We start from the raw sequence: 14,151 nt of genomic DNA on the forward strand, positions 1-14,151 counted from the left end.
ACATTCTATTGAAGAGACATTCCTATTGTAATGTACCCTCTCATCAAGGGTCACACCCTTCACAAGAGGTACACACCTCTTCATGCACATACACTTTGGAGTACACACCTTTTCATGTGTGACTCTTCACTCTCTATATAAGAGAGGCCCAATTGTATGGATGACACAATACAGACACTACAGACACTTAAGCAATACAATTATTCCTTGTTCTCTGCTATTTCAGTCTCCTTTCTGTTCCTTAGCACATTTCTAAATATAGTAAATCTAGGATTTCTTACAATGGTATCAGAGCAAATTTCGCTCCTACCTGTAGGAAATGCCCCCCACCTTCTAGCGCCTATCTGATACATATCTTTTCGCTAGAAGGATATCCGTGCACATTGTGCATGGAAGAGATAGAGAGAATGAGCGTAAAAATTTTTAGCGCCAACCCTGCCTAAAGCAATCAATGGCCTCTCCATCTCCCACACATCACAAGTTGATGTGAATGGACACCACACAAATTGTGTCTTTTCATGTGCTTGGGCTGTCCCAAAACCAAGGGACGCATCTTTTCCACCATCGGACACACCTTTTGATGAAGAGTTTTGACTCCTCACCCAAGGGACACACCCCATCGTGGAAAAAAGGACACACCTCTTTGTGTGGGGACACCCCTTTTAAAAACAGGGTCACACCCCTTCATGAAAAGGTACACCTATTCCAAGGGTCACCCCCCTTCGAATAGGCACACCTTTCGGCACCAAGCACTTATAAAAAGGGTACCTAGAGGGGTTAAAAAGAAAAACCCAACCCCAAACCTTGGGTCAACTAAACCCACCCTTTAATTTTTGGGGCAACCACCCAACGTAGGCAGCCCAAACGAAAAAAGGGCGCACCTTTTCAACGCCCATACAGATTTTCGTCATTTCGCTCAGCCTACCTGCGCAGCCCCTAGCCTCGCCATTTCGCTCAGCCTACCTGCGCAGCCCCTAGCCATTTCACTGCCCTGCTCCCCTCGCCATGTGCAGCCTTAGCCTCACCAGTTTTCCGGCCTTGTTTCCTGCCAGCCTGCAGCGTGAAAACAGCGCCAGCCAGCCTTTTCTGCCGCAAATCAACCTGCAGCCTTGGAAGCCCACCATTTCTGCCACGATCCACCCTGCAACCAGTTTTCGCCATTGACAGCCTGCCGCCCCCCCTTCTGTTTCGCCAGTCTTTCCTGACATCAGCAGCCTGGTGCGCCAGCCCCTATCGCGATCCAGAATTGGGTACCTTGCAGCCTGTTGCGCCATAGACAACCTGCCCCTTTGTGGCGCTGCATTTTCCTGCCAGATCAGCAGCAGTTTCAGCCTACTATCGCGATGAAGACAGCCTGTTAAATGCAAGGCCCAAATCTGCTCCTCGGCACGGTGGAGTCTTTCCATTCTACTTCTAAGGATTCTCTTGTCATTATCAAATTACAGCAAATGAAAGACGCTTCCTTAAAGCATGGAAACCCCTGGTAATTCACCCGGCATTTCAAGGACACCTCAGGCAAGATCTACTACACAATATCGTGTTCAGATTGCACAAGCAGCCCATTTCGGAGCTTTTGCATCGTGGGTTTTCTATGTCACGTGCCCTCCTAGTGATTTGGACCACATCCTATACAATTTGCATGAGGCACCTCAGTTACATTACTTCCTCAGCACAGTACAGGAGTTCGCTGTCCATCTTTGGAGAGAATTTTACCCCTCACCTTCGGCATCTCCAGGGTACTCTCCACCTCCCTCAGCTCCCAGATATCCTCCTTTACAGGTTGTACCTTCCCCAAGACAGTTTTTCATACAACACATCCTCCGACACCATGGATTGCCCAAGAATATCATATCTGACAGAGATCCTAAGTTTACCAGTCACTTTTGGATTTCACTGTTCGAATCTTTGGGTACAACTCTACTGTTCAGTTCAGCCTATCACCCCGAATCAGATGGCCAGACTGAAAGAGTCAACCAAGTTCTGGAAGAAATGCTTCGACATTATATTCAGTCACACCTAGCAGCTTGGGAAGAGTATCTACCACTCCTTGAGTTTGCTTATAATAACTCTTTCCATAGTGCCATTAGCATGACTCCATTTCAAGCAGCTTATGGACACACTCCGATTGTACCAACGAATTTTGTACTTCAACATCGAGTGGCCCTAGCTGATCAACTGGTTCAAGAAATGCAAGACATTCTACTCCAAGTCAGGGATCATATGCGAAAAGCGCAAGAGCGATATCAACGGTCTACCAACAAACATAGATGTCACCTCGAATTTGACACTGGTGACATGGTGCTATTATTTGTAGCCCCACATCGCTATAAGACGGTTAAGTCTATGTCTCCTAAGTTGCGACCAAGATACTATGGACCTTTCCGGATCGTCAAGAAAAATTCACCTTTAAGTTACAAATTGGAATTACCACCATCATGGGGTAAAATCCATCCGACATTTCATATTTCTTGGCTAAAGACGTATATTGCAGGCGATGAAGCAGTTCCTCCTGCAGGTGATTATGTCCCAGAAATCGAAGACGATTATGTTCTCCTTATTTGGAGTACACACCTTTTCATGTGTGACTCTTCACTCTCTATATAAGAGAGGCCCAATTGTATAGATGACACAATACAGACACTACAGACACTCAAGCAATACAATTATTCCTTGTTCTCTGCTATTTCAGTCTCCTTTCTCTTCCTTAGCACATTTCTAAATATAGTAAATCTAGGATTTCTTACAGAGGACACATATAGTGAAATATTGACAAAGATCAAAGCAAGCTTGCCCAACATTGAATGGGTGGATGATGATGAACAGGATGATGACAACTCCAGGCGAGCTTCTATTATGCACTATAAAGGTCATGCAATCCTTACACTGAAGTCAAAAGATATGCGGGTCAAGCTTCTTTGACAATCTTACAAGTTGAAGGGTACCAAAGTATGGATAGCAGAGGAGCTTACACAAGCTCAACTCAAGAATAAGGCAACTGAATTAGCTAAAGTCAAGGCTGCCCGAAAGGATGGAAAATGGTCAGTTTACCGTGAAGGCATAGTCCTAATCAAAGAGTTTAAATCAAAACCAAAAGACTCTTAGTCGTAAACTGATGTATGGCTTTTTACTCTTTCAGACTATCATGTAGGTACTCTAAATGATGTGGGTTGCTTCTGCACTCCTTGGGAGCTGCCACGTGCCCTCCCTAAAGCAAATGTAATAGAGGGTTTCTTGCTGTCCCATAGACCTTTTGGTCTCCAGAGGACGTTAATAGACTTTCTTTCTATCTTTGATCCCAACGAACTGTTTGGGTCTTGGAGGGTTCACGGCAAGCACTCATGAAGTAGTGGTAGATGAACCAGAATTGGCAGAAGAGGCTGTGGTGGCAGCAGGTGCCTGTGATGAAGAGACAGGTCTAGTCTCTGATCCATTGACAATACCCCAAACATTGTGGGATACCAATAGGTGGCACACCAAGTACGACCACGTAGGATATTTGGTACCGTCAAGCTTGTCTTCATGGGAAAACATTCCAAGAGATTGATGGTGAGCCATTGCAAATAAAAATCCCCAAAGAAAAGGAGTGCCCTGCAAATGTCAAAGCCTCAAGGCTACCATGCAATGAGCAAGCTGCTCCAAAGCGGACTGCAAATCCTGCAAGTGCCAACCCAAAAATGACAGCAAATGCTTTGCAACTGTAAATGCCAAGTAGGTTGCTCAAACACTAAGCAAAATGCACAAGCTGTCCCCAAAGAGTGACCTGCAAAAAATATTTGTCCAATCAAAGGACCCCCCTACAAAAGAGATGTCCTACAAATGACCAGCCCAAAACAAAGAGCAAAGGTCTGCAAATTTGACTTTTCACTCACGTTCAAAACCTAGTAGCCTCTATTGAGCTTCCTATGAGGCTCACTTTCTATAGAGATCATTGCTTACGCATATCAAAGGAGAACTTCATCGATCCACCTGGCTACACACAGATCCGCTAAAAGTTTCTATCGGGCAATTCCCTGTTTCCTCACACCAACTACACATTGAGGCTCGACGCGCTAAGCGCATACCTAGAGAGGGCCGCATTTGCACTCTATGCGCTCTACAGGAGATTGAGTGAAAGGAACATTTTCCTTTCAGATGCCTTGTGTACTATGAGATCGGAGGTCGTCAATAATGTCTCTCCCTTCAAGGATGGATTCGGACCCCTCTCCAAACTCTCGGCTCACCGGGATCAAGGACATTTGGTGACGTTCATCCATAAGGCCACACGACACAGAGACCACCTACTCAAGGTGACATAGACGATATCAAGATGTGATCACTAAGTTTTTCAAGTCGAATAGCACGATTCAACAGACAGCTTGGACGAAAACATCATAACATCAATTACAGAATGCAACTCATTTTTTGAATGGATTCACTTATTTATCAAGCTTTAATACAGCATAGTAATTAATTTCAATCTAAACTACACACTGAACTCATGTGCACCAAGATCCTGAATCACAATCCAACTCTATGGCACCAACTGCCCAATTACTTTTCAGAGCACACCTAATCCCTACCTCCTCCTGGGAGATCTGCTTTTACTGCGACTCCGACTCCGACTTCGACTTCGACTTCGGCTAGGGCTGCGACTGCGGCTTCGAGTGTAGCTGCGGCTGCGACTCCGACTTCGGCTGCGGCTGCGACTGCGACTGTAGCTGCGACTAAAGCTCCTCCTTCCACCATTGCCTTTGTCTTCTCTCACCTATAAATTAACCATAGACATAGATAGCACATGCTTTTTATTCAAGTGCCCAAACTCTTCAAAGTCCTCTTTTGCAGGTCCGATATCTTTTCCCAAAAAATCATATTTTTAAAGAATAAAATTCATACTCGAATGTACGATCGAGAAAAAGGATTACGAAATTCGGAATCATCAAGCTTCCTGATCTGCAACAAGAATCATCATGAGACGATGAGAACAGACACCACAATTTGCCTACACAAACGGTCAGCCAACAGCAGATAGACACATTGACTTACCGCATACTTCATGTCATCATAGTTTGTGTAGTCCACAATGCCCATGGTTCCTACACAAGAGGCAGCATACATTTAATAAGCACAAAGCTGAAAGACCAGAAACAACAGAATGGCTCATCTATGCAACAACACCTCTAACGTCAAGATGTATGCTAACAAAGACACAATAAAACATACTGCTGTTCTCTAATTGAAACTCAAGAAATTGCTTCTGGTTGAAACCTAAGCCCTCACTTTTCTCGTTTGATGATGAATACAATTGTACTTCGAAAAGACTCTTTGACCAAAAACGGACATGCAAGACTTTGATAACCAGCTCCACATTATCCTAATGATCTCTTCTCCTCCCCGCTTTCAACCCCGACCTCTGTCCTCTCTACTGTTTTCCCCTCCTTCCCAATCGGTCTCCTCAGCCCGTGCACTCTCAGCCCACACATCTGTGCTTCTGGCTGGTCCTGCACCTGCCATATGCAGCTGGTCTTCACAGCCTCGCCTTCTGCCTTCCAAGCCTATCTGTCAGCTTTACATCATGTGGAGGACATTGTACAGCGCTGCCTCCTATCTTCAAAGGCCCATTTAGAACTTGGGTTTGGTGCTCAGCCCATTGATGGGTGCTTCTGCTTCCAAACAGAAAACCGGTCTCCTGCGGGCGGTGGAGGGAATGGGAATGGAAGGGAAGAAAGGGAAAGGGAAAGGGAAGGAGAGAAGAAAGGGAAAGGGAAGGAGAGAAAAAAGGGAAAGGGAAAGGAAGGAGAGAAGAAAGGGAAAGGGAAAGGGAAAGGAAGGAGAAAGAAAGAAAGAAAGAAAGAAAGTTTATTAAAGTCTTCGGAAAACCGATGGGCCTATGAGACTGTGAAAATCCTGATACAGCAAGCTGTGGTAGTGGAGCTACTAAACGAGCATCCATACCAATGCAAAATGCAAAAATGCAGAATAACAGTACTAAGTCCTAAGTACAACACACTCATGTCGATGGTCGACTATATATCAGTCTCAGCATCGTCATCAATATCATCATCATCAGCAGCAGCAGCAAGATATCAGGATGGATGGGGCAGTGGAGGCATGAAGTCGGCAATAGAGTGCTGTCGGCCACTCAGAGGTGCGGTCCTGGCACGTCTCTTGGTCTAGCTCTGCGTCTGACCAGGGCTACTGTGACCCCCGTCGGTCGGGCTCCGACTCTAAAGAAGGAGGGGATGTCCCTGAGTGTGATCTGTGTGTCGACCCGCTGTCTAAGCTATCAGGTTCGGGTCACAGGCTCCGGGTCACGGTCATGTCGAGGCCTCGTCTCGTGGGGGTCCATGTGATCTAGCTAAAAGAACTCCGTGGTAGAGCTCTGAGAGGGATCAGCTAAGGAAGAAGTCTACTCATGTCTCCGTGCTCGAAGTATCCTCTCACGGTGTCTAAGTGCCTCATGAATGAAACCTACCAAACACCGCTGGTCTCGGCAGGAGAGGAAACAGGCCAAAATCCCGTAACTATCCTTGAAGAGGCAGTGGAAACGTCCTCGGATCTCATAGTACATAGGACACCTGAAGATGAAATGCTCCTCTGCCTCAACCTCCTGCATGTCACATGGTGTGCATATGCGCCTCTCCCTAGGTAGTCGCTTTGCTTTGCCGCTCTCGATGCGGAGTCTGTGAGAAGAGACCTGGAACTACCCAAGAGAGATCCTGAGCGAGTGGGGTAGGTGAATCTGTGTATATCCTGGTGGGTCAATGAAACCCTACACTGTGATATGTAAGAAGTGATCTTTGTAGAAGCTAAGCTTCACTGGGAGTTCACTCGATCCCAACCAGGTCCGAAATGTGTGTAGCTGTAGTAGATCCTCACGGATAACCAGAAACTGTTTACACAGACTTCTAAGTGTTCATCCATGGCCACCCATGTGGAGTATTTGGGACGACAAAATCCATGTTGAAGGCAATAGTGTGGATACAACCAAGGTAAAAGCCATACCGTGCATAGCGGCTCGAGATGTGTTAAAGATCATGACCTTGGTTTTACCAAGGTTGACCTCCAAATCATGGGAATCACAAAAGGACTGTAGTGCATCTAGATGTCTCTAGAGACCCTTTGCTAAGGAAGATAAGAGTGCCACGCCATCTTTGTATAACAAGATCTGAATCAGAGTGTCAACGAGAGAGCATTCCTCCCCCCCAGTGTCTACATAACTGTCTCAAGCTCATCAATGTAGATAAAGGACACCCTTGTTTGACCCCAATAGTACTCGTGATCTCGCTTGTCCATCCAGACCCTATCCGAACTCTATCTGAAACCCTCTCGTTAAGTGCCATGTCAACCCAAATGATCTCCTGGGCATAGCCCAAGTCCTACAGACGCCTAATGAGGCAAGCACTCGGAACCGTATCAAAGGCTTTGCAAAAATCCACAAAGCAGCAAAAAACCCTATGTTTATGTGCCCTCGCCTCCTCAATGATACACCTAAGTGTGAGGATGTAATCCATGGTCCCATGATCACGTCGGAATCTAGCTTGTCCATCTTCTCTAAGTCCCTGCATCTCTACGAATTGACTGACCTCAGAATCAAGCACAGATGCATAAATCTTGGACATGACATGTCCAATCATAATGGTCATGTAGTTCTCCGGGCTCATGGGATCCCTTAACTTGTGGATGGGTGAAATAGTGTTAACAGTCCAGGTACGTGGGAACCCCAAACAAACAGCTTCATTAAAGACTTTGCTAAGATCGGGGCTAGGAGATTAATCCCATATGCAATGAATTTAGTGCATAGGCCCTTCATGATCTTTCACTCGGCCATTATGAAGTTTCATCACGGCATCCTTCACGCCCCCCCTAGCAAAGAGGGTGCAAGATGTGGAGCGGGGTATGTGTGAGAGGTTAGAAGCTAGCTGATTTAGGATATCATAAAGCATGTGTGCATAATTATGCCAAACTTGAGTGTCAATGAGTGGTGAAGGGGACCGCCCCTCTAGAAATCTCCACCAAAAGTCCTTAGAGTTATTACTAAACAGAATATTCACTAGTTCCTCGTCATTTCGGCGGACGAAATCCAACATCTTCCTATGTACCAATCGACAGTACTCACGTAGCATCTGGTTTGTTCAGGAGCTGGTTTTGGTTTCAAATCTAAGTTGATGGTTTAAAGCCTTTGCACTCATCATCATTCCAACTATTACAAGGGATGGCTCCAGGTAGTGGTGGACGAGTGGTGTGAGGGAAAGCGTGAAGGGCGGCCTCGTGTAGTGAGCAGGTGACCACAGCAACACGATCCTCTAGTAAGGGTATAAAGTCAATTTATGTGATGTCTAGAGGCTGCAGAATTACATGCTTTGAAAAAAAACTGCTTCATATGGGATGATGAGCTCAGTCAGCTTTTGAGGATGTCAAAAAATGGCTTTAGTATCTGCGCCTATATACCATATCCAGTTATTCATAAGTTCTCATCTTTGAGGCTGATGTCAGCAAAAGAGGCCTTTGAGCTGCTTTAAACAAAACATGCAGACATTGTTTATGAAAGCAGAAATGATAAGGAGATGCTGCGGACCACCCATGATATAGGATCAGCTCTCATCCATGCCAAAAAAAGGGCACCATTATGTCTACAGCAACCACTCCAAACTTGACATTGATTATCATACTCTCAAGTATTTTTTATCCCACTTCAATCTATCTTGTAAGCAAAAAAGACGATTGAAGTTATTTCAAGTTGTGATTTTGAGATAGAATATCAGAACCGTAAGGGTGATCTCTCTTAAAATAGGTGCAAGCCAAATCCTATACGTGTGGATCCTCTCTGATGACCTGGTTCACCTCATGACAGGTGAGCAGAGTGGATAGACCCTTAGGACCATTGTGTCTCATCTCTTGCTGCCCTTGACTCAGGTCACCAAAGAAAAAATATATGATTGTCCTCTAGCTAGGCTCTGACAGGCATTCATCTGCTCTCCTTTGCGCTCGCATGAGACGATCCCCATGGCGTTGGGCCTTCAAGAGGAAAATATGCGTCGCTGATCCGGATAGACCAAGAAACCTCTGGGTGGGTCAAAACTGCTCTTGAATGGACACTGGTGCCGTCCACGGAATTCATAATACACATGGCATCTGAATGCAAAGAGCCCCTTTGTCTCAATCTCTTGCATATGACATAAAGTGTAGATCCGTCTCACTTGGAGTGCCCCCCGCCCATCTTGTCTGAAGGTAGCCGATAAGATGCTCGAAACTGTCCAATCGATGTCCTTTAAGAGAAGTACTAATGCCACGTTTATTTTATTGCTAGAGACTATCATACGATGTCTTTCCACTTCTAATGTCTTTCCACTTCTAATTGAGGAGATCAAAGGACACCTAAGGGGATCAAACCTCAATTGCCTCCTCAATTTTGACTACCCCCCGTTTAGCATATTTGCATATGTGGAGGGAGAACATCATATTATGGAGGGGCTCTCAATATTCAATCTCAAGAATCTAATTAGCATGCATGCTCGAGGTTGATACGCAAAAGTGATGATGTCCTTCGTTGACAAGCCCTCAACGAGGACGCCCGACCACGCTTATCATTGAATAGCTACAACACATCAATGGTATCGACAATAGGGAGGGCACATGACAACCAAGAGGAGGATGGAAGCTGAGTGGGTACAATATCCCACATCCTTTTTGCTATAACCTTATAGGCTTCATTAGTCGTAAGCATATACAGCCGACAAAGCCTGGCTTACATCGGTCCGAAGACGATGGAAGTGCAGCAAAGAGCTATTGAAGTCCACACCACCATAGTGGAGAAGTGTTGCTCGAAATTGCATGCAATCAGGACGGCAAAGGCAAAGAACATTTCAACAAGGCCATATGTCACAACAATATTTAGATATCTCAATCCCATTGATCATGTGTCTTACAAAGAACTCCCTAAGGCACAGTCTGGACGCTCAAAAACATAAAATTTCCTCTCGGAGTGGTCATTGGTGATGGCATGAAGGGCCACAAAGACTGAAGGAGCAACAACCTCAAGAACGACACCAAAGGTCTTATAGGACAATAGAAGGAAGGACAATGAAGTGGTAATCAATCTCGGAAAATATGGGGAGCATCCCCTCAAGCTCAAATATAAGTGCCTCAACCGGAGGAAGACCTCCCGCGAGGGGCATGCCTTTGTCGAGGAGCCCAAAGTGCCACCGTCCCCTCCAACTCAAATAGAAACGTTATTGCCTCCCCTCCCAAAAGAGCAAACTTGCCTCAAGCAAAATACCCACAAGGGCCTGAGAGACCAATTACACCCAATGACGTTGAGCTCTTACCCTCTTGCCGTGCAAAAGCTTGGAGCCGCAATAGCCTCACTAGTTTCAACGTCAACCTCATCATTGTCATCATTCTTGGCAGCAATATCATCATCGTCGTCATCACAAGCTTCAACTTTAGCATGAGCACCGGCATCAGCGTCGGCATCAACATGCCCTTCTAGTCCCCGACCTGCACCTTACCCTCTTATGCCCCCTTACAGTACTCCAATTTCTTGTTACCTCTACCCCTTAGCCAGCCACCCTGTCCATCTACAATCACGCTCACCTCAGCTATCTCTCATATGTCCCCACACCCGTCTCAATCTTTTGTAATCTCCAATCCTCTAGCCTTATCTCACTCACTCAACCCACCTTCATGCCCTCTCTTCCCAGTGCTTGATTCCCATCCTCCCACCAGCCCACCTTCATGCCCTCTCTTCCCAGTGCTTGAATCCCATCCTCCCACCAGCCGTCACCCTCTCTACTCTATCCATATCAATCACACCAATCACACCAGATTCCACACCCCCCGACGAAGGCCTCAGAGCATCTTATCATGGAGTTCATAGCCTACATGTACGAGAGCCGTAGCACAATAGATCTATCCATAGCCTCGGTTGGGAGGTGCTACAAGAGGTTGTTGTCGTAGGCCATCAGGTGGCAACAACATGGATAGCCATCATGCAAATAACCATCGACGAGACCTTCAAATGGGTAGACGTCACAAAACATAAGCCTGCAACCACCATTCTTGAGAAAAAGCAGCAAGCCAGTAAGGCCCATAACTCCATCACTTCCATTGTTGATGCGACCAACTTCGTGGCTTCCACCCTCGGAGTCCCAGAGCATGGGATTGAGGGAGCATGGCCCATAGGAATGGACCACTCAAGAGCAGCCTTGTCATCTAATTCAGGCACACTCAAGCTCGCCTTGCAATACTACACACAGACAATTCTACCGGACCACCCGCATATCAATTTGGACGAGGACCTCACACTCTTGCAAGTAGAGGAGAGGTGCACCCTTCTAAGGCAATGAAACATCGCCTACAAGGAGGAGAAGTGGGCAGTGGTTCAAGATGGTCGACTTCTAATAGGCCCCCAACGGGCATCTTATGGTCCCTCTTGCATAGGGTGATGGAGTCTATGAGCCTAAGAACCCCAAGACCCTGACTCACTGTTTGAAACTGTAATGATACCTTATGGTCAGATCCATGGAATTTCTCGAATCATACACAGGCCGAGATATAGCTTTCTACATAGAGACCATCCAAGCCCAAAGCACCCCTTGCATGTAGTCAATGGATACACATGGGAGATAGCATCTCGGGACCAAACTCGGGAGACGGGTGGAGTGCATGGATCGAGATGCATGGTGGTACTATATAGATCATCTCTCACTAGGATGATCTTTGTTGAGATGTGTGACACACATACTGAATTTCTTTGGATTCGGATGATGCAACACTTGGCAAGTCCTCTTCATCACAATATGCTATTTCCACCACGATACCTTATATTTTGCTAGAGATATATCTAGATGAATCCAAGAACATGCCAAACTCATCCTCTAGAACACACATAGTGCAGTTTCAATCTCATGATGGTCACTCATAAGGCTGGAAACACAAACTCCATCACACATAGTAGGGACTAGATATCTTACATTTTGCTAGAGATCTCTGTGTGAGGAGGCTCATACTTCAACGTACGTAGCCCTACATCCAAACATCATGGATTTCTCAAGCCACACGGAAGTCCTCCTTGTTGGGGACTTCAACGCGATGACAGGTACGAGTTAGGTATCCCTTCTTGCATTTCGAGATGATTCTCCTTCATTGTCAAATATTGATCTAGTTGAGGCAGAGAAAACCCAAGTATCCGCATAGGAACGCTTTTTTGAACATAGGAAAAATACATGACCTTGTCATTTACAAAAGTTTGGACCGGTGGCATTTCTTGGTGGATTCACTTGCTTTGACTCAAGGGGGGACCCCAGCGTATTGACTAACTCACGGGATCCCCTACCTTTGCCCCGCATATCATTGACTTCTCCGTCTCCCCACCATGCCCAAGAGCTAACCACAGCTATCTTTTCTTTAGCATATCCATCCCCTACCACACAACACCGTCCACGCACACCACATGATGGCATCCACTTCGACCATAGCCTCTCCTAAGTACTCAGCATGTCTTTCCATCTTACTCACAGATGTTGAGGACATTCCGCTCCTAGAAGATCGAACTGCTACTACAATCATCCACTCCCATCATGAGGCCACCTTGCACACTTTTGCACATGCCACCCATCACCCCTTGGCTCAATACGCTACAATAGCTCACGAGTATAAGGCCTTACGCTATCAACTCAAATTCGAGACTAAGCATCATCTTTCGAGCGAGACAAAGGCTATGCGAGTATCATCACCTAATCCTCCAAAAAAAACAGGCTTCTGTTCGCGCCAATACAGGGAGTTAACAAATATCTTGTTTAGTAACAACTCCAAGGACTTCTGGTGGACATTTCTCAAGTGATGAGGCCCCTCTCCTCTCATAAACACCACACTCTCACATTCTAAGCATGCACACTATATGAGATTCCCCACCAACCCCCACCTGACCTCTCAAGTTACCCCCACCCATCTCGTGTGCACTAATCAACACCAAGAGTCAAATACACAACTCTGACGCACAATGGCCAAGCCAAAAATCGTGAAGGACTATGTGCTAAATACATTGCAATAGTATTGCCGAAGCTTTTCAATGAAGCGGTTTGAGGCACCCTTACCATCACTTCCATTCACACGGCGAAGGATCCCATGAGCCCAGAAAACTACAAGACCAATATAATTGAGCATGTCGTGTCCCGAATCTATGCCTCAATGCTCGATACCACAAGTTAGCCAATTTGCAAAACCCCCAGGAGACAGAGTTGATGGATAGGCAAGCTTCTCTTCTAATCATGCAACTCTAGATCACATCCTCACCCTCTAAGGTGTCATTGAGGAGGTCACATCACGAAGACATAGGGTTCATGAATTTTCGCAAGGCTTTTGACACAGTGTCAAGAGCATGCCTCATCAGACGCTTGCAGGATCTTGGGTACAGTCAGGAGATCCGTTGGATAATCATGGAACTCTATGAGAGGGTCTCAGGCAAGTTCGGACAACCATTGTCGTGGTCAAACAAGGTCTACTATCACCAACTCTATTAGGCCTCTACATGGACGAGCTTGAGACCCTCATCTAGACACTAGGAGAGGCAAGCTCCTCTCTCACTCTTCGATCCAAATTCTCCATTGTGCCGATGATGTGGTCTTACTCTCCCCTTCAGCGAAGGACCTCTAGTGACACTTGAATGCAGTCCATACGTTCTGTGTATGACCTTTAACACATTCCTGGCAGCCATGCACAGAGAACAGCTCACCCTGAACGGATTACTAGTGGAGGTCGTTGTATACACTGCACTTGTTGGGCTTGAGCAGCAATGCTTTCACTCTCATTTCTAGGATCCCCATACCATTCTCTTCTTCTTAACTCCTTGATTCGCTTAGTGGGCATGTATGGCAGTCCTTGCTAGGGGCCTAAACTATTAGAGGTAGACTAGGCTCAAGTGGAGAGGCTCCAAGTTCTCTTATTGTCACAAATGATCTGCAATAAGTTGTCGGTCCCACACCAGATCGTTTCGGCTGAGTTTGGGGTCCCTCTACTTCATCTTGATGCAACATTCCAGGTGACCACATACCTTCACCGATTTAGGGATTATGGTCCTCGACCTAGGCCAATCAAGTTACCATGGCTTGCTTAATTCACATCCATGACATTGGCAGTTGCGGGTGATCAGAGGTGTTGGTATACCCATACATA

The 14,151-nt window shown here is 46.0% G+C and overlaps 1 protein-coding gene across 4 annotated transcripts in view; it reads right to left on the reverse strand.

Moving 5' to 3' along the window:
• Positions 1 to 14,151, reverse strand: part of LOC147896404 (serine/arginine-rich splicing factor SR34B-like) — a 69,441-nt gene that overhangs the window by 27,154 nt on the left and 28,136 nt on the right. For all 4 annotated transcript variants that reach the window (XM_087382483.1, XM_087382481.1, XM_087382480.1 and 1 more), the window contains 3 exons: positions 5,023 to 5,072; positions 4,873 to 4,929; positions 4,560 to 4,744 (listed from right to left, as the gene is read on the reverse strand). In XM_087382483.1, the coding sequence (XP_087238609.1) occupies positions 4,560 to 4,744; positions 4,873 to 4,929; positions 5,023 to 5,072 (292 nt within the window). The remainder of the gene's footprint in view (positions 1 to 4,559; positions 4,745 to 4,872; positions 4,930 to 5,022; positions 5,073 to 14,151) is intronic.

The sequence above is a fragment of the Dipteris shenzhenensis genome, chromosome 12 (assembly GCF_047967505.1).
Source record: "Dipteris shenzhenensis isolate YYH24624 ecotype China chromosome 12, Dip_SZ_1.0, whole genome shotgun sequence".
Lineage (NCBI taxonomy): Eukaryota > Viridiplantae > Streptophyta > Polypodiopsida > Gleicheniales > Dipteridaceae > Dipteris > Dipteris shenzhenensis.